General features: G+C 45.2%; 1 protein-coding gene across 3 annotated transcripts in view; it reads left to right on the top strand.

Moving 5' to 3' along the window:
- The window catches only part of CALN1 (calneuron 1), a 91148-nt gene extending 82547 nt beyond the window's left edge, over window positions 1-8601 (top strand). For 2 of the 3 annotated variants that reach the window (XM_015880964.3, XM_015880966.3), the window contains one exon: window positions 2436-5205. In XM_015880964.3, the coding sequence (XP_015736450.1) occupies window positions 2436-2563 (128 nt within the window). In that variant the 3' untranslated portion in view covers window positions 2564-5205. Of the gene's footprint in view, window positions 1-2435 lie in introns of all 3 variants that reach the window. The other variant, XM_015880965.3, reaches the window with a different exon arrangement.
- The last annotated feature ends 19068 nt before the right edge of the window (window positions 8602-27669 follow it).

Genomic DNA, 27669 nt, shown 5'->3' with positions numbered 1-27669 from the left:
TGCGCCAGCTGTCACTGCTGCATCGGGACTGGGGTGAACCAACCCAGACACAAAACTATAGGTCTGAAAACATCAGTGCTCAGCGTCTCATTTTGGAAGTCCCAGCTTCCAAAAGTACAGCGAGAACAGCTTTTCTCGTGGGATGTTGGCATGGCTGGTGCTAGGCAGAACCTAGAAGCAAAACAGACCCTTTTTTAGATGTTGTTAGAAATACACACGCGCGCACAAACCCACCAGAGAATTACAGATCAGCTCAGCACTGTCAACTAAGACGCTAAGTTGTGCTGCAGGTCCCAGAGGAAGGGAATGGTTCTGGTCTGCAGCAGCTCTGACAAGAGTGTTTCTCCCAGGGAAGACAGGCTGAGAGCAAACAATGTCCTGCAGCCCTTGGCTGTGGACATGCCATTACCTGAAGGACCTCCTGGTGCCAGAGGAGACCAAAATGTTCCCATTTCCCATATACTGAGTTCCCTGCAGGGCTCAGAATGACAGGGCATCTGCTTGCATTGAGGGAGTGCTGTTGTGAAGCATGTTGGACACTATCTCAGCCTGGCTTTAAGTGTCTTCATGTAGGTTAGTTTCTCTTCACCCACTTGTTAATTAGCAGAGTGAAGGAGTTGCTTTTGAGTACAACCCCTCTAATTTATTTGAAGCACTGCATTGGAACAAGGTGAACAACACTGTAAAAAAGAATCGCTTCTTTTAACTGTAAACGTAGCCTAAAGAGACTTAACTTAAAGGCTTACATCTATATTTAATATACATTTCATCCACCCCATTAAAGTGGCTTTAATTTCAGGTAGGAATGAAGCCAAGATGAGCCCTGGTGGTTTTCACTGAGGTTAGGGGAGGACAGGTACCTTCAGTTCCTTGCTGCAACAGATGCTTTGATCTCCACAGTCACCTCTGGGTGTGTTGTTGCCACCAAAACAGAGCCCTGAGACTCTTCTCCATCCTGCACACTTGGGATCTGCTCAGCACAGCTCTGCCTGGCTGACAAACTGATATAACATAAAAAAAGTCTGAAGAGTGCTCACCTGCTGCCCCTTGGCCAAGTCCACCTGTGTAATCAGTAAATACATAACGTTATAAATTAGGAAATATTCAGAAGAATTAGGCTAAACAAGAACAAGTTGTTACATTAGAGAAGAACAGATGGAACTTACCCTTATCCTGGGCTCACTGAAAGTCTCCATGAGGAATGATCTCCAAAAGAGATCCTTCCCCACTGGCAGTCAGCTCTTAAATGGGGTCTAGGAGAATTGGAGCTGGGCTCCACCCCTCCCAGTAGCACAGCAGAATTGCCTTCACCTGTGCTCCCAGGGCTGACTAATTGCTGGCCTCAGGTGGTCAATCAGAGGTTCAGGCTGGGATTCAGCAGTTCCCATACACCTTCCAGGCAGCACATTGAGAAGATGAAGGTTATGCCTCAGTGTGCTTCTTTAGTTTTCCTTTATGTTGGGTATTGCTAGGAGCTGCATTCCCTGCTAGGAACAGGCTGGCATATCTCAGGAGGAGCTTCTCCTCATCAGGTACAAGGAGGACAAAAAGGTTTTCATATTCAAGAGGATGATTCACAGACTGATCCCAGGGCTGTGCATGACTGTGTTAACAATGAAGAAAGTCAGCAACTTCAGCTTCTTAGTTAGTGAAGAACAGTACTAATGACTTACCTGGATCCTGCTGCCTTAAATTGCTATTATTACATGTCAGAAGACAAAAAAATGGTTTGCTTCAGAAACATTCCTGCAGGAAACTCTGAATATGCTTTACTTTTTTCCTTTGGAAGGAAAGATGCCACCAAAGAAAGTCTTGCCCAGTCTTCAGCTGCTCTCCCATCCATGGTAACAGGCAACAGAGCCCAAGGCTGAAAAAAAACATCACACAAAACATCATTAAATATGTGAAATGCTAAAAATGCCGTCTCTACCTGCATTTTAACTGCTGCAAATTACCCTCCCCTCCTTTGACAACTCTTCTGCAAGCATTCTTTTGAAAAGGTTCTCAATAATCTCAATTTGCTGAGACACTGAAAACTTAAAAAGAGTTCAAAACAAAAAGATTGATGTGCTGTGTGTACTCATAGGAGGGGCCTCAGTGGGTTTTTTAAGTGTTGTTGGGAGCACATCTTGAATCTCATTCCCAGTTGACCTGAAAGCTGAAAAAACCTGGCTGTGTCTAAGGGGATTTGCAGGAGACCAGTATTTCTGATAAAATAAATGCATAGATAACTTTATAACGTACTCACCCTCTATGTTCTCCACTGGTCTTCAAGGAGAGGTGGGACTTTAGGCCAGCATAGGCTGTGTTCAGGGTGTGGGATGCAGCTGTGGGCACATAGAGGAGAAGGAGAATTTCTGAGCTCAGCTGATCCCAGCAGACAGCAAAGATGTTTCTTTGTCCAAGTAGCTCAACCTTCCCTTGTCTTTCTGCAGTGCACGCCCAGAAGCAGAACAGACAGACCTGCGTCCGGAAGAGCCTTATCTGCGCATTTGCCATGGCCTTTATTATAAGCGTGATGCTGATTGCGGCCAACCAGATCCTGCGGAGCGGCATGGAGTAGCCTCTCACCATGACACTGTGACCCAAACTGACCATGCATGCGCATGCCACCGGGTGAGCTTCCCCCGAACCGACTCTCACACGGCAAAGAGACAGAGGCGGGCAGATAACGCACCATTCGACAAGGAGCCTGGGGCCAGCAGCGTAACGTGTCTTGTGAATCAACTACATCCTTTTGGCAGGGACATAAAAGGGCTGTCTTAACGCTTTAAAGGTTTTTTGTTTCCTAATGCAATAAAAATAAAAAGATAAACATACAGAAGTCCCGAATTATTGCTTCAGAGCAGCAATGGTAACTTGGAAGACGCTTTCATCCAGCGGTCTGCTTTGCAGTTGTAAGGAGGCACAGCCTTGTGACTCACTGCAGCGGGGCTGTCTTTTAACCTAGGGGCCGACTGACTATGCCGCATAGCTCCCCGGCGGGCCCACCTTCCCAGGAAGTTGACCGTAGCATTGCCACAAGCAAGTCCTGTTCATTTCGTTTCATGTCCTTTGGCTTCACTTTCTTTTTCCCTTATGACCATGCCTTTGAGTTTACGGCATTAGAGGGGAGCTAGAGCATCCTTGTACAGTATTTTCTGAGTAAAGAAGAGGAGAATTTGCCAGCATCATACAGAATTTCTATTTTTGCTTCACAAACGTCGCCTTTGACACAAGACTGTGGGGTAGCAGGAGTCTGTTTGCCATTTCTTTCCCACCGAGAATCAGGGCTGAAGAACCATCCCCCCTCCCAACTTTCCCACATGGGCATTCCTGAGATTTGTGCAGTCTTCCAGCCAGCTCTGCAACCACCAGCGCCAGTTGAAACTGCCTCTGTTTGGTCCCATCTGTACATTCAACATTTGCTTTCCAGTAGTTTTGCCCTTCTGCTGTAACAGTCGTCAGTAACCTTATTGAGACCAAAACCACCGAGAAAGCTCTCAGCTTTTCTCCCTGCTCCTTGACTGCCCAATTTTTACTTACTTCATTCTTGTAATTGCAGTGAAACCTCTGCATCCAGCACCTTCTCATGGGAGAGGTTACATTTTCATGTGTACGGTGAGGTGGGATTTGACCAGCAAGTCGCTCCATCCCTCATGGTCCCACCGTCACCACCGCTGCACATCCCATGGATCGGCTGAAAGAGGGTGATCAGAAAACCAGGCTGCTGCAAGAAAAGAAGGAATCAAGCTCGATCATGCCACCATATGTTCCGTAGTGTGTCAGACTTTCAAATCCCACAAGCGTTAGTTATTTTTCCTGGAAGAGATTTTAATGAGCAGCAAGGAGAGGATGGAGTGATGCAGACCAGAGGCACAGCGTGTCCTGTGGAGCCAGGATTACATCTGAAACCGTTTCTGCTTTTAAACCTGACACAAATCCTTGCATTTACCTTTGGATGCACTGTACACCTGTGTGTCACTCCAGGAGGGATCTGGTCCCCTTGCCCTGATGGGTGATGGCTGCATTTGGTGCACCAGGAGCATTGGCGTGGGGTTGGAGTAGTGGTGGCTTCTGCTGGCAGCTGGGTGAGCTCCAGAAACACGATGGAGCAGCAAGATCTCACTCCTGTGAATGTAGAGGACTGTTTCCAATGTCACGAGAAGGGGCAGGATGGCTCCCAAAGGGGCTGTGGACCGTGAGCTGCACTTGTCCTACACGGTGACCATTGTCTCAAGCCTGGATGCATTCCAAAGACTCATTTCTGCTCTTTGTTCTTGGTTACAAGTTCATTTGACCTGTATTTTTCTAGTAACCTGATTTGAAAATGTAATTCCCATTGTTCTGTCTCCCACCACCCCTTAAATCTCATGTATCTGCTTAGGATTTTGCCTCTAGGTGTGTGTTGCGATTTACCACCTTCACAACACTGCTGTTTTCCTGGTGCCCCCCCCTCCATTTCCAAAGATGACAGCTGTCATTTCCAAGGCAGCTGAGTCGTTTTTCTGCCTTTCACAAACACACATTTCTGTATTTCTGTTCTGCTGTGACTAATAGAGGTCAGCTACAAAATACTGTGCAGAAATTGTTACATCTCACAGAAGATGGAGGGATTTGTGTTTGCTGTAGGGCAGGACCAGACTTCAAACCAACAGCAGAAAATGATAGGCAAGCTCTGAGCACAGGATTCACACTGGTGGGGAACTCAGGGTTGCTCCCAAAACTCACTGTGTTGGACATTGCAGATAAAGAGCTTGGAGATCCTTTTGAGGGGACCGTCATCCGTGTTTTAGGTCTCAGGGGCATATTAAAGCTGGGAACAGAAGAAAAAAGTCTAAATGTTACTTGCCACTGAGTGGTACTTTCTTACTACCTTTTCTCTTTTTCTTTCGGTGGGTTTCTTTGTGTTCCCCTGGGACAGGGCTGGAGTGAATGTGGGAAGCAGAGCAGATGGAGCTGGAGCCGAGGTGGGCACCAACCCACCAGCCCCACTCAACTCAGCAGCTCCAAAGCGGTGCCTCTTTGCATAGCACAGAAAGACAAGTAAAACACGTAGACCAGGCATTTCTCCACATTCTTCTCACTCATCCGACAGCTAACACCAGGCAGACTCCAACTATAACAGCTACCTTACAGACAAGATAATCTTTTCCATTCCTTCAAGATTTCTGGAAGGCTCTGTAATTTCTACACGCATGTTTCATAAAAACTTTTGTAAATACAGTCATTGTTCAGCACAATTCTTCACCTTGAACACCCATTTGTAAAACCAAACCTATAATTAATATATTGGTAAAAGCCATAGCCTGGGGTCAGTAGAGTTCATTGCAAAACTCCCCACTGATTTTACTGGGTACGGGATTTGGGGATTTTTAGTTTTACTTTTTTTCTGTGGGGAACCCAATGTATCCATTATGAGTGAGTGCCATGTCTTTGCAGAGGTCTCTTTTTCCTTCCTACACCAGCCTTTCTTCATCTAAAGCATCCCAAAGTCAGCCCTTCTTTCATTAGTCAGGCTCATCAAGTAACTAGTGGCAGTGTAGGATGGATCAGGCCACACTATTTCAACCCTTCCTCTCCCAGCCAACTTCCAATGATGCTTTCCCATCCATCCTAGCCAGCAGCACTGGAGCTTTGTCTCCTGCTTATCTCCTTGGTTCCATTTATGTAACATCCATTTATCTTTTTTTTTCCCCTTTTTCCTTCTTCATAGAAGGGGGGAAAAAAAGGACTTTTTATCGCTTTACAGACAGTAGGTAAAAATAGAGCGATAAAGTTTTGATTGGAACCTGATGGCAAAGGTTTAGGAGGAAGAAAGTAGAAGAATAAAGAAATAAAAAAAAAAAAAAATCAAAAAACCCACATCCCCTACTTTAAAAAAAAAAGAAGAAGAAGAAAGAAAGAAAAAAACCTATTTAAGTGCTAATTAACATACTTTAAAAAATACCCAGACTGCAGCAGCACTAGGTAGAGCTGTCAGAAAAAGCACTAAACTTCTGCTCTTGCCAGTTACATGAGAATTTAAGTGTCTTTTCAGCACTGCAGTTCTGTATGAAAAGGAGATTGCTATGGCAACCCTCGCTGTTCGTGACATGTGTGCCACAAAGTCGGAGCGACACGCAGCAATTGCAAATGCACTCCCAGCCAAACCAAGGCTGGACAAACAACTTCCAGCAGCCTGGGACAGCCTTCAGGCTCAAAGATGAGCAAATTATCAACAAATTCAGAGCACCCCAAAGGCAATTCTGTTGGCTTAGCCATAAGAAAAATAAAAATTAATACAAGGTGTGTAATTAAACAGAACGGCACACAGGGAAGGGAAGCTAGAACCGAATATCTGGGCATAGTGCTCAGATGTTTCATACACAATGTTGAGTTCATTGGGAGCTCACTTTGGATGTGACGAACTAGTAGGGCTGGATGTTAGGAGCTTCACAACAGAGATTTCCATCAGCTCTGTGACAGATTAGATACATACATATGCACTGTTTTAAGCTGAGACCAAGTAATAAGACATAGAATAGTGAGGAAGTAAGTCAAGAACAGATAAAAAGCATTCCTAAGGGTGCTGCTTGAGATGGATAAAGTCTTTTTGACAGATTTGGATGAGCAAAGTACCTACTGGCAAGCACTATATTCTATGGAAAGAACACACATCTTTTACCTGCTGCTAAAGACCAAAACATCTCCTGGGACACTCAGAGGACTGTCCAAAGCCATCCAAGGTCCAGTGCTGGCTTTGCTTGGGATGACACAATGCTTTGTGAGGTGCCTGGCACACAGAAACTTGCAGCTTTTTCCATGAAAGACTCTCTTATCCTGCACGTAGCACACACGTGCACAAGCAAATAGCTCTGCCAGGGGCTGTCATCACACATAAGCAAGAGGTTCACAGTCCCAAATCAGACTTAGATCTGCGAAGAGAAAAGCAGTAGGAGGAATATATTAAGATCATTAAGAATGAAGTTCCCAATTTTATCCACCCGTGTAATAAATTATTTAGTTCCTGCTTTATGGATGACTATTTGAAAGGAGAAAAACCAACTCTTCTAAAATGAGAATCTGATAAAGTATCTTTTATCTTGGCTCTGAATCATGCTTACATTCCATAGATGAAGATGTACAGAACTTGCTGGTTTTCAATCTATTATTTTACTGTGCCGAGTTCTGACAGTGCAATTACATTTCCTTGGCATCACTTAAAACCTATTACTTTCCCAGGAACAAAGGAATTTAATACAGAAGAAGAAAAGGCTCAAAACACTTCTATCTTTCTGTGTTGTTGGCTGTTATCAAGAACAAATCTTGTTTATCTCCAGTTCAAGGAGGATTCCTTGAACTGTTCCACAAAACGTAGAGATGCAAAATGGACAGAAAACCTGACAGCAATGCTTTAACTGGAGGGAGACTTTACTCCTATTCATCCAGTGGCAAAAGTCTGAAAAACTGTCTCAATTTGGTATCTTCACTATAAAGAATTTCAGCCCCAAAAGGGAGGAGAAGAAAGGAAATAGGAGGAAAAAGAAGTAAATCCTTTGAATCTAACAATCAACTCTTGACAATTGAAACATGAAAATACTCAGATTTGTATTTTCTGCCAAGACAGACCAAAATAACTTTGTAGCCTTGAAGAGCTTTACTAAATGAAACTTCCATTTTCCATCCAGTTATTATTTTGTACAGCTGTTCATGGCCAGTCTTTGCCAGCATCACAAAGAAGCATCTTCAACCTTCCTTCTTCATACAGTGTGTTAGGTGAGCTCCAAACTGCAATTTACTAGCTACCCCTCTGGTCTGGCCAGCACTTAGGCATGTCTTGTGTGTCCTGTGAGCAGTCCCACCAAACCCAAACCATGCTGCCAATGTGTTTGCAGCATCAGGCCCCTGGGGTTGCCATTTAACAGCAATCTTCAGATAAAGGTGTATTCCACCAGCCCAAGAACAGCATTATGTTTCTTACCATTCCTGTCAGAGGAGCCAAAGTTATTTCAGCTTCATGCAGCAGCTCTTGTTCTCTCAGATCTTAATTGGGGTGGTGGGAGGAGAAAAGCTGATGTTCCTCTCGGACTCCAGAGTAAATGAGAAGTAACTCATTAGAGTTAATTGGCTTAAGCTGGGGTAAGCCCAGAATCCAGCCTGTTGCCATTTAATCCATGCTAGGATCTAAGTAATCAATAACACCTGATTCATCTCTAGGAAGTGCTTCATTAATGCATTCGTCTCCTTGTCATCGTTTCATCTCTGGTTTCAAGCCATTTACCATCCGTTGTTGAAAACTGACCATTTCTGCTTGTTAACAGAAGACATGGCATTTTGATTAAAGACAACAACTCACAAAGTCAGCAGCATAATAGTAAAAAATAAAAAAAATAGAAATCACTTTGTACAAAACACTGTAAATAATAATATAAATTAACTTGGCATGCAACTGAAATAAATCCTATGTTATTGCAAGTTACCCAAGTGTATAAAGACGTGTAAAAAAAAGGAAAACCGAATGCCATATGTATCGGCTGTTTCCTCTAACCAAACACTACTGTAAATATATAATCTGTATAAAAAGATTTTAATTTTACCATTATTTATGCAATAGAAATAAAGGTTTTTTTTTTCTTTTGATGAAGGATGAAGTTTCTTTTCCCCCTCGTTTTGAAGCAGTCATTGATATTCATTCATGCCCGAGTACAAGAGCAGAAGCTAGATTTGCATAAAATATTAGGACAGGGGCCCTTTCTTCCTTCTGAGAGATACATGAACATTTGAGTTTTTTATTTTGCTTTGAAAATAGATTTACATATTTTAAAGGCTGTTATTACAAAAAAGAGCTCCTGGCTGAATAGATGCCTTGGCTGTTTCGAGCTAAGATCAACTCTTCAAGAGCAAAACAGATGCACAGGACTCATTAGCATGCCAAAGGGATGAATTTCACTTCTCCTCTGGAAATGATGGAAGTCAGAACCAGGACTGGTGCAGTGCAGTTGGTGGGCACCACACGCAGACCTCAAAGAGAAGGGTCAGACCATGCCATGTGCTTTTGCTTGGCGCTTGCTTAAAGACTCCAAACCACTTTCCTTAGACCTACTGGGGAGTCAGAGCCTGTTTCTGAACTCAGGTGGGCCTGGGTCCAGTGAGTTGCTGCTGGGAAGAGTACGCTGACCACAGGTTTTAATCCTGGCTCTGCTGCTGCCAAGGCCTCATGCTATGAGGGCTGTTCTGAGCAGCTTAACCACCCTCCTGTATCCTGAACTGCAGCTGTTCTCTTAGCAAATCCCTTCATTTCACTGTTATCACCCACATCTACTGGCCCTCAGTGCCCTCCACATGCTGCAAACCATTCGGCTGGAGAAGGACGAGGGTGAGGATTGTCCCCAGCATTGCTTGTAGTGGTGCCTAAATTAAAGTTTGAAAGGAAACAGCTGATGGAGCAGTCTTCATCCACGTGGCCCCATCACAGCAGATGGACTGCTGGGGGAAATAGTGCAACCCCAAAGCTCCCATCTCACCCATATGGAAAGTATCTTTTCCACCCTCTCCTTGGAATCGAGCTGTACTGCTTTCCTTACACCTGACCATTTTTGCAGCTCTGGTTCCTTCATTTAAACTCTAAAAAAATGAGTGTTTCCCCCCAAACAGCGATATGTATCACACTCCATTCCATGGATTCACGTTATTTATTCATTGTGAGTCTTTGGATGTCAGCCTGGTGGCTCAGACAGTGTTCCTTATTTCTGGAACCATCCCAGTTTTGGATATGATCAATTATCTGTCCGTGGATTACCACTGAAAAGCGAGTGATTCAGGAAAGATGTTTACAAAATTTGTGATCCAATAGTAAAAATAATGACACCTCACACTCTGTTTGACCTTTTACGTTATGTAAGCGAGGAGCAGCTTAATGAATGGCTTAGCAGTGAGCTTGAATTCATTACAGGAATGAATCAAATGCATTACAGGAATTCCTATATATTTCTCATAGGAAAGAGTGAGTAATCAAAGAAATTCACTGTTGGTAAGAGATATTGGTTCTGCATCCCTCTGCTCCTAAAGAAGAGCAAACAGCGCTCATATTCAGAGTGTTGGAGTCCATGTGCTCAATGGAAGCACACATTTGAACACTGCATTTCAGCCACCAAAACAGTTCAGGACTTAAAAACTCACTGCGTTGCTGCCCTTGGCGTGGAGAAGCACAGTGTCACAGCAGCTGGTGTGGGACCACTGGGAAATCTTCACTGGCTGAAGGGAGAAAACAAACTTTAAAATAGAAAAACACACCACATCCAGACTGAGACCGAACTGCTCCATCCCACCGCACAAAGAGCCCACAAACAGGCTCCATGTTTGCCAGAGCTCCTTTAGTTCACATGGTTATTTCAGTGCCATCTACACAACAGAGGAAAATAGCATCCAGAAGCCCCATGCTTCAACTGTGCCACTGGGAAGTTTTAGGTATTGGATGCCATGGGAGAACTGTGCGGGTCTGATCCAGCTCCTGGGGAGTCAATGGAAACGTTCCCAGACTTGGTGGGATTTGGATTAGGTCATCATACAGCGCAGTATTTCACACCCTGGCTCTTTGCTTTGTTTAAATGGAGTCTGGCCAAGGCCTCAAATTTAATTACTGGAATACAAATAGTGGAGAAAGAAAGCTTTCCATAGTCAGAATAAAATTCAGGCATGGCCCCATTTATATCTGCTTACCATCAATGGGCTCCTGATGCTCAAAGCTCCAGGCTTCAGTTCGACATGATGCCTTCCTCCAGTGATGTACACCGTGCCCATCGCCCTGCAGGATGGCTCAGATCACATCCTCTCATTGCACACTTCTTCCTGATTAACATCTATGGGAAGTTTTTTGCTAATGCAAATCCAGAGGCAGTAATTTATTTGGTGAAAGCCAGTTAATCCTGGGCAGGCTTTTTCCCTGAAAGTATAGACTTAATATCATCTTGTTTTAATTGCTTCTTTGAGAGGTTTTTTTTTTTTTTAAATAAAAAAATATTTTAATTAAAAATAAAAATTGCCAAGACAATCTTCCAGATCTTTCCCCATTTATTCTTCTTGCCACCAAAATTATCAGTACATTTGTAAAGTTCTAAAGAAAGTAATTACAGCAGATGTCGATCGCTGCCGCTCGCACTGAGGCTGCTGGATGCTGCACATCAGTCTCCCAACTTCTTTTTAACTTTCTGAAACTGCACATTCTGTACTAAAAAAATTCCCATTTTTAATCTTTCCTCGGAAAGGAGGCTGTCTGCTGAGGAGCTGGGATGCTTTTGTGCCAGTTGCTAAGCATACAGGAGACTGAGGGGGGATGAAGGGGAAAGAAAGGATACAATTAAGGAACTAATAATACAGATGTGGAGATCTGGGCAATAAACCTGTTTGAAAGCAGGTGATCCCATTGCCATCTGTTCCTCTTGTCACTGGCTATAAGGGAATGACCATTCCAATACAAACCATTCTATCATCTTATGAGCTTATGGTTCCTATAACATCATTTACAGTGAGTGAAGACCCTGCCCTACCACCACCTTCCCACATTATTACGAGTGTGGTAGTATCAGACTGAAGATACCAAGTGCACGCCTGCCACACTGTAATAAATGTCTTTTAACCCCAATTTCTGTTTAGATCTCTATTTGCCTGTAATGAGCCGGCTTTAGAGGAAGCTGTCAAAAACAGTTCTCATGTAATGACAGAAAACTGAGATAATCACAGGCCGACCAAACTGTCACTACAGAGACAAATGCAGTGCAGCAGCATAAACACCGGGTCAGCAACCTGTAGCATGATGCTGGGGATGCTGGCAAGCACATTTCCTGTGTCCTGCGGCTGCACAGATAGGACTGGGAATCACTTCAAGCATTCAGTGGTGCTCCCTGGATTGCTTGCTGGCAGAGGATTGCTTCTATGCTTCAGCTAAGATGTAGACATGGACAAATAGTGGACCTGATTCTTCAAGTCCCAGCCTGCAGGGTGTTCTGCAGCAAACATTAAAACCTCCAGAGTGAAAGATTTCAAATGGAAGGGCTGAGAGACCCCCGGCTTTGTCAGTATGAACAGTACCACTGTAATAAGCATAATCACTGCGTGTTGTACGGAAAACCTCTCCAGTGATTGCTGTTTGCAGAGGCTGATTAAATATAAATTAAACTCATCTGCATGTTCAGCACGCTATGTGATCTGAATATCAAGAGCATCCTCCTGACTGGCCCAGCAGTGTGTTTGAGGTGATCAGCCCCTGGGATGTATGCATACACACAGACTGCTTTGTGTGCTCAGACAAGCACCAGCAACCTTGGCATCTGCGTGTTATCATAATTAAAAGAGCATGGAGTTGCATCAGGGGGAAGGAAGGGGGGTCAGGTGGAGGTTAGGGAAAGGTTCTGCTCTAGAGGGCAGTGGGCATGGACCCAAGCTGCTGGAGCTCAAGAAGTGGTTGGACCACGCTCTGAGATGTAGGGTTTGGGTTTGAGTGCTGCTGTGTGGGGCCGGGGGTTGGGTTCAGTGGTCTTTGTGGGTCTCTTCTAACTTTGGTTACTTCATAATTCCATGATGGCACAAGTCTTACCACTAAATCTGAAATATCATCCAAATCAAGGCCCAGGAAATTGTGTTGTCTCTAGCCTACAGAAGAGAGGTACTGACTTGGAGCATGCTGCATGTGAGAGCTCTTCTGATAACCCATGTCTATTGTAGCTCTATCAAGATAGATCTCTTGACCCTAGTCTGAAGGCAAGCCTTGCTAAGAGAAGCAAGAAGGTAACTGATTCCCCAAGTTCTATGGTCAGAAATTGAAAACACAGACTCTCTATCCCTATTTCTAAGGAGGAGTTTGTTTAAGAAGTTACTTGGAGACACTATGAACAGCCAGACCAGGGAAGATGCATGAGGAAGCTTATGACCAAGACAGTAGGATCTGAGGAAGGCAGAATGTTTGTACTTACTGTGCTGAGCCAGCTCCTACACTGCTGGTGCCAATTTTAGTGTCTCCTCTTGTTTCAAACCAGAAAGAACCCCAAAGCCTGAAAAATACAGAAAATGGAATTTGCTTCTTACGCTGAAAGAAAGCTGCAGGTACCAAAAACAGGCTCCAAATTAGGCCCTGCCAACACAGTCCTGCCAAAAGTAAATGCATTTGCAAGTGTATAACCCATACTTTAACCCTGAAGTCCTTCAACCACCTACTCTGAATATTTTTTGTTACTTAAACTCAATTTTCAAGAGGCAATTTTATAATATAAAGGTTTTCCTACTCGTTTGGAGACTGATCACTGATTCATTGGCTTTTGGACAAATGAAAATAGCAATTATTTCTAAATGGTTTCCCCCTGTAAATTGGAAAAACAAGCATCAGTTCAGAGGACAGAAGAGAAGAAACAATTGAAGGGGGACTACACTGTGCCAAAACAGAAGAGATGTTGGGCATATGGGTTTGCTTATGCCGGTCGTGGTGACAGGCTCTAAGGAAGAAAGAGATCACATATTAGGGGTACTGCAAATCAGTGTTATTTCTTGGGAAAGTAGTTACAGTGCCGCCATGATAAATGGCTTCTGAGAATTCAGGGTACACACTGTTGACATCTGTCAGGCAGGAAGCTGGATGTAGATCACAATAGTAATTACTCCAGCACTTTTAACCAAATCAGAGGAGTGAACTTGCACGAATAAAAAGGCTCCTTTATGTAGAAGCTGCCAAGTTTAAAATCAATTCCTGGCTTTTCAGAAACCCAAAGCAAAAAAACCAAAGCAGAAACCCTGAGCAGCCTCGGTAAGCACCACGTTTCTCTTACAGACTGGCTGAACAATGAACCTGACCCTGCAGAAAGCCCCGCTCCAGCACAAAGGTTGTTACTGCACCATCGCGCCAACTCCACGCTCCCTTGGAAGGATTAACATTTAATTATTTCCCAGTTTGTTTTATGAAATATCGACATGCTGCTTCCTTCACAATAAGCCATAAAGACATCATCCCTGCTGCATGCAGGGGGGGGCTTGCAGGTTCTTGTTTACCCATCCCTTTCTCTAGGTTCTGCTCTGAAATTGCTACTGAACGCTCCAGGCTGAGCTGAGCAGATACCAGCAGGTAGAGCTAACAACCAGTGTTAATAAAAATCAATGAAGCATTCTTACAAGGCAAACTGTTATCCCTTTACAGCTCACAGCCTCCTCGCTCTGACAAGATGATGATCAACAGATGTGGAAGCATCAGATGGAGGCAGCTCCAAAAAGCTGTCGCGTTACACATCCTCCGACAATCGAAAACATCTGATTTATGCATTCATAGACATTTCTTAATACTTTGGGGATGCTTTATCTCGTTGGCCAAACAAATCTACATCACTTCTAAGTGCGAAACAATGTGTTATTATAGTTAGAGTGACCCCGGTGATATCAGAAACCTTCCAGTCGCAGTGACTTCACTCATGAAAATCCTTTGTATTGAAACAGTCCAGCTTTGTAAAGGTCTTACTGCGTGACAAAGAAGCCTTGGGATAACCGCATCCTCGTGGCCTTCCAACCACGCTCCTGTCCAAGACATGATCTCACCACAGGGCTCTGCTGCCTTCTGCTGAAACAATGCCTTCTTCTGTATCCCGAGGAAGTTGTTCACTTCTCTGGCATGCTAAGGTAGGGTTTCAGGAGCAGAGATTGCAGTTCACACCTCTGTGCTAATCTAAACCAGGAACAACTGCCTGCCTTTACCGAGCAACTGCAAAAATGATATGCTTAGAAATAGCCATCTGCCTTCTTGCTCTCAGTCTGAAAAATAGGGCTGGGAATCACTTTTTTCCACTGGCTTTTGCAGCCGGAATTAGGCTGCACACACCCAGGAGCAATGGGTCTGCTGTACAGCCAGCACAAGAAACCTACGGCAACACCTCGTAGACTGCCAAAAGCCCCACATCATCCCCAGTCCCACCATGTTACAGCCATGGGGACGAGTTGGTCAAAGCATGGGGGCAGCTGGCATGGGAGCCTCAGGGATTTATCTCAATTATGGTACAAAACATCTCTATCTAGGGATGCTCACCTTAACCGCTGTCATCCAGATTACGTTGGTTATTAGGGAAGGTTACAGTGAGGCACAGGTGGTACAGGCAGTTCTAATAAATGTTTAAAGAGCTGTTCATCCACATCATGCTTTAGACTCTCCCGAGTCGCAGCTGCTCGTACAGGAAGAGTGGCTCAGCTGCAGGCATCATCTCAGCTCTACTCATCTACCTCTAACAACCCCAAGCCTGTCGCTGTGTTTTCAGCTGCTAGGAAAAAAATGATAGGCTAACCCTTAACAGTTCTCCTCAGGCTGTATGAGTCTGAGCACCCTAAGCACCAAGACAAATCTTCCCACTTCACAAACAGCTCGATTTTCTCTGCTCACCACTCCCTGACCCCTCTGGTTAGAGCTGATATCAAAAGTGAATGATGCCAGATGAGATAGAGACTGAGTAAGCACAGGTATTTCTCTATTTATATCGATCCCCATTTATCTTCCAATAGATCCAAACACTTTATATTTCAGAATCTGATCAATAACTTCCTGTGACACACTTGACCCAAGTTCTTATTTCCACAGATCTTTCTCAGCACGGAGAACGGAGCTGACCTAAGTTAAGAACATTTGGTCATTCTGAGCCATATAAATTCCTGGTGTCATTTTCCATTGCAAGAGCAAATGAGTGTAAATAGCACCGTCTGCATCTCATGTGGAGAGTGAGAAAAGCATATTCTTGTCACTGGATTTGGTTTTCCTATTACTCCCAGCATATAGAAGAGCTACCTTAATTAATGCAAACTTATTATGAAATTAGAGCACCAATATAATTACAGCATTGATTAAAAAGTCAATAAAACAACCAGCTAAATCTCTTTTGAAAGTGGAGCAATATGAATGCTACTTGATTAAATATTACAATTCAGTCAATATTTAACTATCCAATTGTATTGACTTAATTTTGACGTGAAGCTGGGAATAAGCGTCTCTTGGGACCTAATTATGTTAGTTTTTCTTTCTTTGTTGATTTCTTGCTTGTTTGTTTGTTTTGATATTCCCTGAACTTCTGACAGAGCAGATCTTCCATCCCAGGGAGCCATATTCCATAAAGATAATTTATGGGTAATTAGGAGTTCTGGTAATTGTGTTTATATCTGAAAATTAACTTTAAGAAATCCATCATAGCTTTAAAAAGTCATTTTTCCTTCAAGACAGCCTCCATTATGAGTTTGTTATTGAACTTGGCAGCTGCTAAAATCAATGGCTGTGCTTTAAACTTACTGAAGGTCATCCTGCTGCTCTCCCTCTTTCACAAGCATTGAGAGAAACGTTGCTGCAACCTCCCAACCAACCTCCAGCTCCTCAGTGACACACAAAGAGGCCACACCATTCCATTTTATCTCTAGCAGCGGATGGATCTGTAACACAAAAGACCTATGAAGAGGATGGAGTTTCCTTTCCAGGAAGCACTGACCCCCCAAGGCAGAAAGCATGATATAATGGGGAATGCAACCCATACTCTCATATTCAGCAGTAAGTGAGAGAAATCAAACTTCTCTGGAGTTGAGGTTGTAGAAGGAAGCTCAGAGATGTCAACAAAGATCAGGCATCCCACCTCCTCTCTCTCAAAGATGAGAAAAACTCCCACCATCAGAGCAAACTCAGCTGTGGGGCTCTTTAGACTCAGGGGGCCATGCTTACCTGCTTCTCTATCCTCCTCCCCCATCTGGAACTTCCTTTTGGTTGCCACCTGAACCCAGAAGTCTGCAAGAGGACAGATTGTGACCATAGGCACACCATAAACACATTCACCCCAGCATGCAAAGAGACCAACCTGCAGCAGGCTGACATCAGCACCCTCCCCTCTCCTCCCCACCTTTCTTTTGCTTTCCTTTCACTTCCCACCCTGCCCATAGAATAGATGCACAGTGCTAAGCTGGACTTGAACTCAGAAAACCTAAAATGGTCACTAGTTTTTGCTGAGACAGAAGCTTCAAGAAAACAGGTGTCCATTGCTGTTGTCACCGCTTTTGGGAAGGACATGGAAGCAGTTTAATGTTAGAAAGGTAAATCAAAGCCCAGACGTGCTTTGAGATTGCAGCAAAGATGCTCTATTGGAATTTGGAGCATGGCAGAAGTGATGTTCTGGCATGCAAGTGAGATGTTAAAACAGAAAAAAAACAGAACAAAAAGATGCACAACACACACACAACAGATTATGACATCTAGTGGTAAAAGAAGCTGTGCACACAGGCTGTATTGCTGCACTGAGCCCTACAAGACACTTTAATGCCAGTCATGAGAGCCAGGCTATTTTTGGCAGCGAATTCACTGTACTTACGTCTGCACTTCTTGACAATAATCTGTGCGCAAAGTGCAGACTCTTTCTTTGCAGGTCTATCAGAAGTCAATGCACTACATGCAACGGGTGAGTGCTTTCAGCTCCTCCACCAGCTATGCTGCACATGGAAAACAGCCCTCTGCGTGGGCAGGTATCATACTGACAATAGCAGATAGTTCCAGCTCAAACCCAGATATCTGTGAGCTTTTATCATCAACCTTGTTGCTGGCTTCTGTGAAATGATGATTGGCTGCACCCTCTATTCTTCTGGTTAGGAGAATCCCCATACCAGATTGAGAAGGCTATTGGCATTCTTTCTAGATAGTCTTGTACAAAGTTGGGCTTGATGATCCTTATGGGCCTCTTCCAGCTCAGGATTTCCTATGATTCTATCATTTTAAGATTCTGTGAAGGTATCTGTGATCATAATGCACTGTAACTTTAGGATATGGGATGACTTCAGGTTTTTTAGGTCATTTGGTGCTCCCATACATCATAAATGAGCTGCCCGAGTCCTGCAGAACAGCATGGCTGGAAGAAACCAATGAACCTGAACAGAACTCTGTAGCAAAGTCTCTCCTAGAGCATAAATTCTGCAAGACATTATAGAATGCAGCAGTATTATTCCTTCAGGAATCTAATACAAATCTGGACCTTTGGTAGACCCCCACCACCAAAACCTGGGCTATGTAGGGTGTTAGAACCAAAGCACCTTGCTCTAAGAGCAGCCTGCATCTCAGAGTGGACCCACTGAATATGGGTTCTGTTTGGTCTTCCTGTGATATACAACAAACATCAGCAAGTGAAAACCATGAGGGCTGCTGCTAATGTCCAGAACAGGTGAACCCACATCCCTGAACCTAAAGGAAGGAGGGAGAAAACTATGAGCAACCCTTTTCTTAGTAGGGAAGGTGAAGACTGCCACGTCTGCCAAGCTGCAGCACGGCTTGATGGTGCTTCTCCAACACGCATCACTCCAGCTAATAACTCAGCACAAATAGCATAACACTGAATTAAGTATTGTCCACAGTGAATTAAGCAGGATCAATTTAGAAGAATATTAATGTTTGCGTAGGATAAACCAAGTCCCTGGCTGCCTTTTAAAGCAATTCTTTAAAACTGTAAGTGTACCCATTTAAAAAACCCTGAAATGCCTGCTAAAAACCCCTTGTCTTAACAGCTGTGATCCAGAGCACTTGGTGTGAAGGGGCCTTATCAATTCACACAGCAATGGGCACATTGCTAGCATTGCTCCATAGGACCCCAATGTTATCTAAAGCTCTTGAAGGGGTATGAGCTGAATAAACTAAGCCAAATCAGATTAAAAATACAGATTATCCTGTATTCCTGCCACGTCTGCCAAGTTGCAACCCCCCTCCCCCCACCTCCATCATAGAAAAGGCAGCACTACCTCATTAGCATCGCTTTCCTGTATTTCCTTCAATGGAGATGGTCACAAACAACTTTTGGGTCCTTTTTCTTTTGTTTTTCTCCTCTCTGCAGCAAGAAGCAGTGAAAGAAAACACAGGGTGAGTCCGCACAGACCCAAAGGACATCCTTACAGTATGCAAAACGTGGGGTGCTTTGACTCCTCATATATGGCAGAAAGGACAAGAGCAATGGGCTGGAGCTGCAGGAATGGAGACTTTGGAATAGAATCTCATGAAGGGAGAGGAAAGCCCCGAGGGCTGTGCTGGTGCTGGGCTGGGTGAGGCTGTTTCTGCAGGACTGAAAGAGCAGATCGACACACGGAGCTGCATGAACTTGCATGAAGTTGTGGTTAAATAATACACCCAAAGAAAAAGGGATGTAAGGATACGAATGCCAAGAGATGATCTATTTCTGACCACTTACAATGAAACCACCCTCCCCACTCCCCATCACCAGCCGATGACATTAATCTTCATTAGCTTTTTCTCCTATGTTAATGGGAGCGCTGTGGCTTGCTCCAGGGTTTACTGGGGAGATATCCTTCAAGGAGGACTTTTTGCATAATCTAATCTAGGTCCCCAAGGACGTCTCATCAAGCCCCACCGGATCCAGTACCCAGACATCCTGCTAGGCAGCTATAGATAGACCAGGTGACGCAAATGTTGGTACCTCTCTCGTCCCCCTTTCCTCCATCCATGCTGGTACTGTACTTGCTGGCATTAATGCCCACACGCTTCCTGCTAGGACTCCTCTAGGTAGTGCATTAGTCACACAGCTTGTCAACGTGAGCTCCAGGCCAGCATTTATTTGAACTCCTCTTTTTCATTTATATATTTTTTTCCCCTAGCAGAACTGTCATTGCCTTCAGTGAGAATGTGAGTGCATCCAACAGCCATCTCCTATTTGCAGGGCTGCTGGGGAGGCTGCACGTTTCCATCATTAAATCTTGCAGTGTTTTACAAACACGGAATCATAGGAGGGGACCACTGCAGGTCAACCCTCTGCTAAAGCAGTTCCCTACACTAAGTTGAACAGGAAAGTGTCCAGGTGGTTTTGAGTATCTCCAAGGAAGAAGATTCCCCCATCTGGGCAGCCTGTTCCAGGTCTCTGACACCCTCACAGCAGATATATCATTCCTTGTGTTCATTGGAACTTGCTGTGTTCTAGTTTGTGCCTGTTATCCCTTATTTCGTTGCTGGACATCACAGAACAGAAGCTGGTCTTCTCCACTTGGCACCTGCCCACATCCCTGCGTGCCCTGACCAGAGAGTATCACTAAGTGTAGAAACATAAAACACACAAATACATGTGCAATATTCAGACAGTGTTGCAGACGGAGCAAGAGGAGTAAATCAAGCATCACCAAATCTGCCTACAAGACAAGAATAAGTCCTCTATTAACATTTAAAAGAGAAGATTGTTTCCCATTCTGCCTGCGGATAAGCTGAAACCAATCACGAGCACAGATAAATCCATCCTGACACCTTGTGCCGAGACTTTGAGTAACACCAAAGGGTTTGATGAAAAGGAAAGCTCAAGGTGAGTATTACTCAGGGTCTCTCTGCTCATTTCACTGCCCATGAGAGCATCACCACACATGATAGGAAATGCACTTAGCTCCAAGTGGGGACAGTGGGTGCTGAATGACAAGGAAAGGGGACAAAAGTTGGGATTGGGACACACGACCAGAGCCACTGAGGAGATCCAGACCCAAACAGCAGGGCGTGCTGGAGGGGGGCAGCAACTTTTCCTACCTACCGACTTAACAGTACTGGCAATGTTTTAATGCTCCTCTGCCGAACCTCGCTTTGGATGTTTTGCCTTACATCTTGAGGACCTCTTGTGGTGGAAAGTAAAAGTGCTTTTTGAGAAGAAGAACAGGGCTGGGAGGTGCAGACTGTTGGGGTGCCTATGGTTTTTCGTTACAGAAGCTTTGCAAACGGAGGAATGGAGATCAGATGCTCCCCCTCCTTCAAAGTACTCCATACAAAGGGATGCGCCCCCCAGCTTATTTACAAGGGCTTCGTGCTTACTATGAAAAAACTCAAGTGCAACTTCCAAAGGCTGTATTTCCAAGTGGGTACCTCTGCTCAGCACCTGCAATAGCTCAGAGTGCATAAAGCAGAACAACTGTGCTCTTGTCATAGCCCATGTCACCACCAGTGGCTCAGCACAGATGCTACAGCACAGTGCAGGGTTGGGACAGCACTATTGCTGTTTGCAATGCTTCTAATACTGCTCCAACATTGTTACTGGGCCCACATGAGCCCACGCTAGAAAAGCCAAGACCTATTTAATCCCCATCCTGACAAGCATGGTCCGTCCTGGGCTATGACACATAGGAACTCCTCTGACCCAGACCCAAAGCAGTTCGCGAGGCTGTTACCATTAACATCAAATGGAGGTTTAGAGGCTGTTAGTAAATACTCAGTCTTACCGCTACGTGGAGCCACTTCGTCTTTTTTGGGGACAATAATGTAAAAGTACTTCAATAGGGATGATTCAAACTTGAGGTGAGCATTTGAATCGGTCAGGACAGCACCTGGCCCTGCAGGAGAGGATGGGGCACAGCTGGATATGGGGACAAGGACTGGCTCTGCAGCAATGGGCACTCAGAGCTCAGCACAACCACCCTGGTCCCTCATTACAAAGCCTTACAATACAGCACTTCTGCAAGGGAACCTCATTTCAGACACACACAGCTTCCTTTTTTTTCCCTTATTTGCCAGGCAGGGAACTCCAGATTGGTGCATTCTGGATAAAGCTCCCATCCCACGCTCCTGTCCTGATCTGTGCTGGCACCAACCATCCTCACATGGACCATTTTTGTAAGCCAAACCCAAACCTCCCTGCTCCAAATTTCCAACACATCCCATCATCACCAAGGCACTGTCCCACACCAAGGTGTCATTCACAGCACTATATTTTTGCCCAGTTTGGGATTTCTTAGCCCCATAGACTAAGTCCTGGACTGCCCATAACACTGCCATCATGCTGTGCTTTCTGATCCTGCAAACACACCAGGCTGTTTGAGTTCCAAGCACACGGTGGCACTGGGGAAGCAGCTTTCAGTGCTGAGCAGCTCTTGCAGAGTTTCACTTATCGAACCCATCAGGACAAGGACATGGGGCAGCAGAAAGGCCTTCATGCAAAGCATGAACTTCACTCTCTGTGCACACAAAGGATGTGCTCTGTAGGGTTTGGTACCCAGCAACAGCACCCATCACCCCATGTTCACCCTACTGAGCTGACTTTCTTTTGCCCGCATGCTGCTGTTGCCCACTCAGAGTCACTGCTCCTGGTCCTGGCTCCCATTAAGGACACCCAGCCCTATCACCTCCCCAGGGGTGTCATGCACTGGGATTTCTGATGTGCTTGTAAGGTTTGGGGGGATTTGTTTTTGATTATTCTTATTTTCTTATGCACTTACATCATGGTGCCTTTCCCTTCCAGGAGGGGTATGTGAACACACACAGAAGGGGAGTACAGGGCTCTGCTGTGAGCACTGGGGCACTGACACCAACCTAGTGGGCAAAAGGTGGCCTCTGTGCAAGCAGTAATAAACGTTTGGGGCAGGCTGCACACAGCAGAGCTGAAAAATAACAGTGATGAAGCATGAAATGCTGCAGCAAACACCTCCCAGGTAGTTTTCCAGGCCAACAGTTACAGCAATCGCACTCAATGTTCACACACAAATAATAATAATCAAAGGAAAAGGAACAACAGAACCGTGTGTGCGCCTAACAAGATTAAAAATAATAACAATGATTTTAAAAGTCCTCCTCGGGAAACAATTACGCTTTTTATGCACTGTTTGGAGTCTCCGAGGAGCCCCACATTTAAAGAGGCCAAAATACAGGATGCTGTTATGCACTTCAAGGTCCCAGGGATTTGGGGAGAAGCTCTGTGCTCTATGGGAGGAGCTCCCTGCCCTCTGCACAGCTGATTTCTTCAGAGGAACATGGGTATTATTGACTCGATTGTCTGTCTCATTGCAGTTTAATAGCAAAATTGCAGAGAAATGGATGAGCTTATTACTTTTAGCAATTTCACGCCCATATTTTCAGCATGGGGGAAATTGTTCATTACAACATGAGAAGCAGCTCGTTTGGCTTTGAGGTTTTAAGCACTCTGATGTTAAGTGTCTTGAATAACAAATACGTGTCACCTGGCCACCTGTTCCCAGGAAGGACTCAAATACTTGGGGGGTGGAGGGGGGGGCATCGATTTAACAAGCAATTAAATATTAAGCAACACTTTAATAGGAGATTTTCAATCCCCACAATGTGACTCTGGCCATCCCCCTCCTCTGGTCAGACCAACAGATGCTCTTAGAATCACCAGGGTTGGAAAAGACCACCAAGACCATTCAATCCAACCATCGACCCACCACCACCATTCCCTTACCCTCAGCAAGAGCACTGGAGCAGGTGACTGCCAGCTCTGGGATGCACCCACAAGCACTCTGCTTTCAGAACACTGTTTTTCTACACGTGCATCACTGGAAAACCGTGTTTTCCCCTCACCAGCTATTGTCAGCAATCACTTACCTCCCAACAGTCCGGAGATAGCAGCTGATTAATATCAAATCTCTGGGAGCTGTTAGATATCCATCAAAGGCTGAAGCGTGTGTCTTTTGCCTATTGAAACAGTTTAACCACTGATGGGATTATAATTATCTTGCTATCAACTGCAACAAAGCAGCTCAGCAGGAGCTGTTACACTTAAACAGGGGAGGTCAATGGAATTATTCTAGTGGGAAAGTAAATGTGAGACCGTGCCCTTGCTCTATGGATTGCCTGTAATTAATAGGGTTTATGATTTATAGCGGGGCCACGCTATCACCTTGCAGTGATGGGGCTGGCAGCTGCGTGCCCCCGGCTGTGCTCTCCCGGTGGGATGTGCACAGCTGGGAGTGATGCTCAGCTCCAGCAGGGGGTGATGAAGAAGCGGTGATGCTTTGGGGCAGGGGAGCACCTCACTCTTTCTTTGAGCAGATGGGACAAACATCAACCAGGAAGGGGCTGGGGACCTCATATTCCCATAGCCAAGTGTTAGGGCTGGGCACGGCAGAGCTGACTGCTCCCCTGGTCCCATGCTGTGTGAGATGCCTCTATTATCAGCATACATTTCCCCATTTCCCATCTGATTCCACCCCAATCTCTGCCATCTCCCTTTCCTGGCTGTTACCCCCTTCATATCTTTTCCCCATGCTTATGGTCCCACCACTGTTGTAGCACAGGACAGGAGGCTCTGGGCATCCCTTCTTCTCTCAGCCATCTCATTTTGGGGAAGGTTGTGGATGTGTGGCTTTTTTTCCCCCATATTAAAAATCACAGCCCACAGAGAGTCCAAGGTTTTAGATCCACCACTTCCTGTAACCCCCTTCCCCTTCCTTCTGCATGAATCCTCTCAGTGGATGGCCACAGATTGACCCCACCGATGTGTCCCCAAGCTCCATGGATCTGTGCTGCCTGAAAGCAGGATTCCCCCAGTGCTTGCAGGGCTTTATGGTGGAGAAGCCTCAAGGGTCAGGAACCACCACTTTGGCAATGGGTGCCCAACCAGAGCCCAACCCCAAACCTACCCACCCACCTTCTACTCTCTAACCTAACCCTAACCCCAACCTCAACCCTGACTGGGTTCCAGCTCCAAATGCAAACCTGTTAGAAGAAAACAGGAGATGGGGAATTGAAATAGCAAAACAGTGATGTACAATGAACAAAACAATGGGAGAGAGAGCAAGAATAGGGGAGAACAAAGCTAGAAATAAAAAAGGAGATGAAATGGGAAAGAATAAGGAAGGGTGAAAAAGAAAAATCAGGAGAAACAAGCAATCAAAAGAAATAGCAAAGGAAAGAGAGCAAACAGAAGGAAGTACATGGAGAATAAAGGAGCAAGCAAGGACAGAGACAGAGCAACCTCCTGCTGAAAGCAAAGAGAGGAGCGTAAGGCGGCCCCAGCCACAAAAAGTAAAACAAGACGGTCATAAAGACAAAGAGAGAGAGGAACAAAAATAGCACCAAAGCCAAAAACATGATGGGAATGGAGGTGGTGGTGAGCTGACCCTGGAGCAGACAGGGAAAGCAGAGTGCAGGAAGGAGCTCTGTCTGCATCTCATCATGGGATGAGGAGGGGACCCATGGGGACATCCAGGGCACTTCTGAGCCCCTCCAAGGGATGGTGTAAGGCTCAGAGCATCCTGGTGGGAGCTGCTCCACTCTCACAATGCCAGAAGCTGTTACTGCTTTACCACCAGGTGCCAATCCTGGTCTCCACACAGCACATCACCTTGACCCCACTCTGCCACTTTTTTCCTCCTGGCTGTGATTTCTGAAGAGCACAATATGAATTAGGTCCTATGTGGGTTCTTGCCTGTAACAATAAAACCTAGAATGACAATAGCCAGGAAATACATTTGGAAAGCTATTACCCATCACATCTCAGAGCCACCAGATGGGAATAAAATACAAAATTCCTCCTTGGAAAGCTCTGTGGGTTGTACAGTCTTTTCTCTTGCTTTTTTGTCTTTTGCCACTTGACACAGAGGACCAGGACAGCCATTTCTGGCAGCAATTCCTGTGTGCCTTCAGAATAAAACACTGAGTTCTCTGGGTGCTAAAAAGAGATGATGCCTACATTGGTATTTTCCCTTGTGCTGAGCACAACCAGCGAAACCCTAAGCCTGAGCTGATGGTAAGGAGAACTGAGGTGGCAGTGGGACTTAATGCAGTCACCCCCCTGGGATGTGACACTCAACCTGCTGTTCTCCCCCAGGGATCCTGGTTAAGTGGAGATTGCTGGGTTTGAATTTCAGGTTTGTCATTCCTGCTGTGTTGTTTCATTTCAATGTGGTGCTGGACAGATGCTGTCACTCTGCTTCTAAACAGAACATTCTGCCTGGATCCTGGTCCCACCAGCACTGACTGCTGCAGAGCTGAGTGACCAGAGCAGCTTCAACCAGTCTGGGAGCATCGTGAGGCTCCTACCTATGCAGTGCATGAGTGCCCCAACAGCTCACTGCTCAAGCAGAGTTTTGCTATTGGGACCCCACAAGTTAAACTTCTGAAATGGCTGCATTTTAACTGCACTTGAGGGCTTAGAGGGAAGTTTCTGCAAGTGCAGATGTGCCCAGGGCAGCACAAAGGTTCTACTAAGAATAAGAGCTTTCTGTTGACTTACATTGACCAGAAAGCACATGGGATGATCTTACAGCTTTCTAGCCCATATCTTTTTACCATAGGAAGTCTTAAGCATGACAAATGCATGCAACAAGAGTATGGATTTTCTACCACTGTGGCATCCTTTAGGAGAGCAGTGACTGGATGCTCCGTGCTGGAGCTGTATTGATCACGCTCTGCAAAAACAAGCTCAGGGCTGGAGGCCACACTCACCTGGAGTGTTTCCAGCAGCCTGCCATGCCCTCAGCTCATACAAACAACAACACAGCCCTTGCTATAGGGTGCAAACACAGACACAGCTCCTACCGTCCATACCTACCCACACCTCATTGGTAGGATCATCATTACCAGCCATCTTGGGTTTCAAGCCATCTTCAAGCCATGCCTCGAGCTTCACTTTTAGTAGCATCCACTCCGGGTCCATTCACAAGCGATGCTGTTTTGCCGTGTAACATCTCTTTTCAACTTCTTGAATGTAATTGCATTATCTTGGTGAGTGGCAGCCAGCATGGGAGGATGAAACGGGAGGTTAATTTGCACCGGCCATCTCTCTTGATTTCTCCTTCATTTCCATTTCTTTTTAAAATGGAACTTCCATTAAAACAGCAGCACACTTTTCTATTAACCGAGTAACAGAGAAGAATGACTGCCTCTGTATCTCATCAACGGTGAATCTTTTTAAAATCACTCAAGAGGCGAGTCTCGAATCATATATTTAATAAGAACCACTTTGATATCACTTTTAAAAGCAATTAACATTATTATTAGAGATAAGCGCCAGATGCAACATTCAGATCCAGATTCCTAAGATAGATTTCTAAGGTTTCAGAGGGTGCAGACCTCAGGTCATCGCCTCAGCAATCATCCCTGCAAGTCACAGACCAATAGGAGAACAGAACTTACACAGACACGGCAGATAAAACTCTCCATTTTAATCCCAATTTTGCTGCTTTTCAGTCACTTCCAAGCACTCTACATATAGCAATGAGAAGAGGGAAACCATCCTGACAAGGTTTCTTCCCCACCTGAAGGTCCTGGAGCGAAGCATTGATTTCCACACCCCCTTCCTTTGGGACATGCACAAAGGGAACACATCTCTGGCTTTCTGTTGAAGAAGCAGAGCCCATCGCCAATGGAATCCAGATGTTTCGTGTCACCTGAGCTGACAAGCACATGGATGTTACCATATACCACCATGCCACCATCCTCAGGTGACCTCAGCCAACAGTCCCATGGTTCAGCACAGCAATTCCTGCCTGTTGGAGAAGCACATCCTTCAAACAACAGCAGGAACAGCGCGGCCACACGCTCTGCAGTGCTGACAGCGATGGGGACAGAAGCCTCCAGCAGCAGATGGAAGGCTGGCGGCGGGGACACCTTCCACCACCACAATTAAATCTGACAAAGCCCATCTGCTGGCGCCTTGAGCGCTGGCAGGACTAGAGAGGAGCTGAGAACCGTGAATGATAGCACAGCAACATCCAAAGGATTCCTTTTTCCCCCCCACCTCCTCCAAAACATGCAGGTTTTTCCCTGTGCTAAACAATATGTGGCTTCCACTGATGACTGACAGCAACTGATCGCTCAATTAAAAGGGAATTTTACATTTTGGCCACTAGCTGTGAAGTCTCAAATCCCCCAGACTTTCTTGGTGTGAGTCCTCTCCATTGGCAAATGGCTTTTCTTAGAGGGCAGCAACAAATGCATCCTCATGCATCTAAAGACACTGCAGTCATGTC

This window comes from Coturnix japonica, chromosome 22 (assembly GCF_054131305.1).
Source record: "Coturnix japonica strain WE chromosome 22, WE-NBRP24, whole genome shotgun sequence".
NCBI lineage: Eukaryota > Metazoa > Chordata > Aves > Galliformes > Phasianidae > Coturnix > Coturnix japonica.
This window is presented reverse-complemented; position numbering and strand designations above follow the sequence as displayed.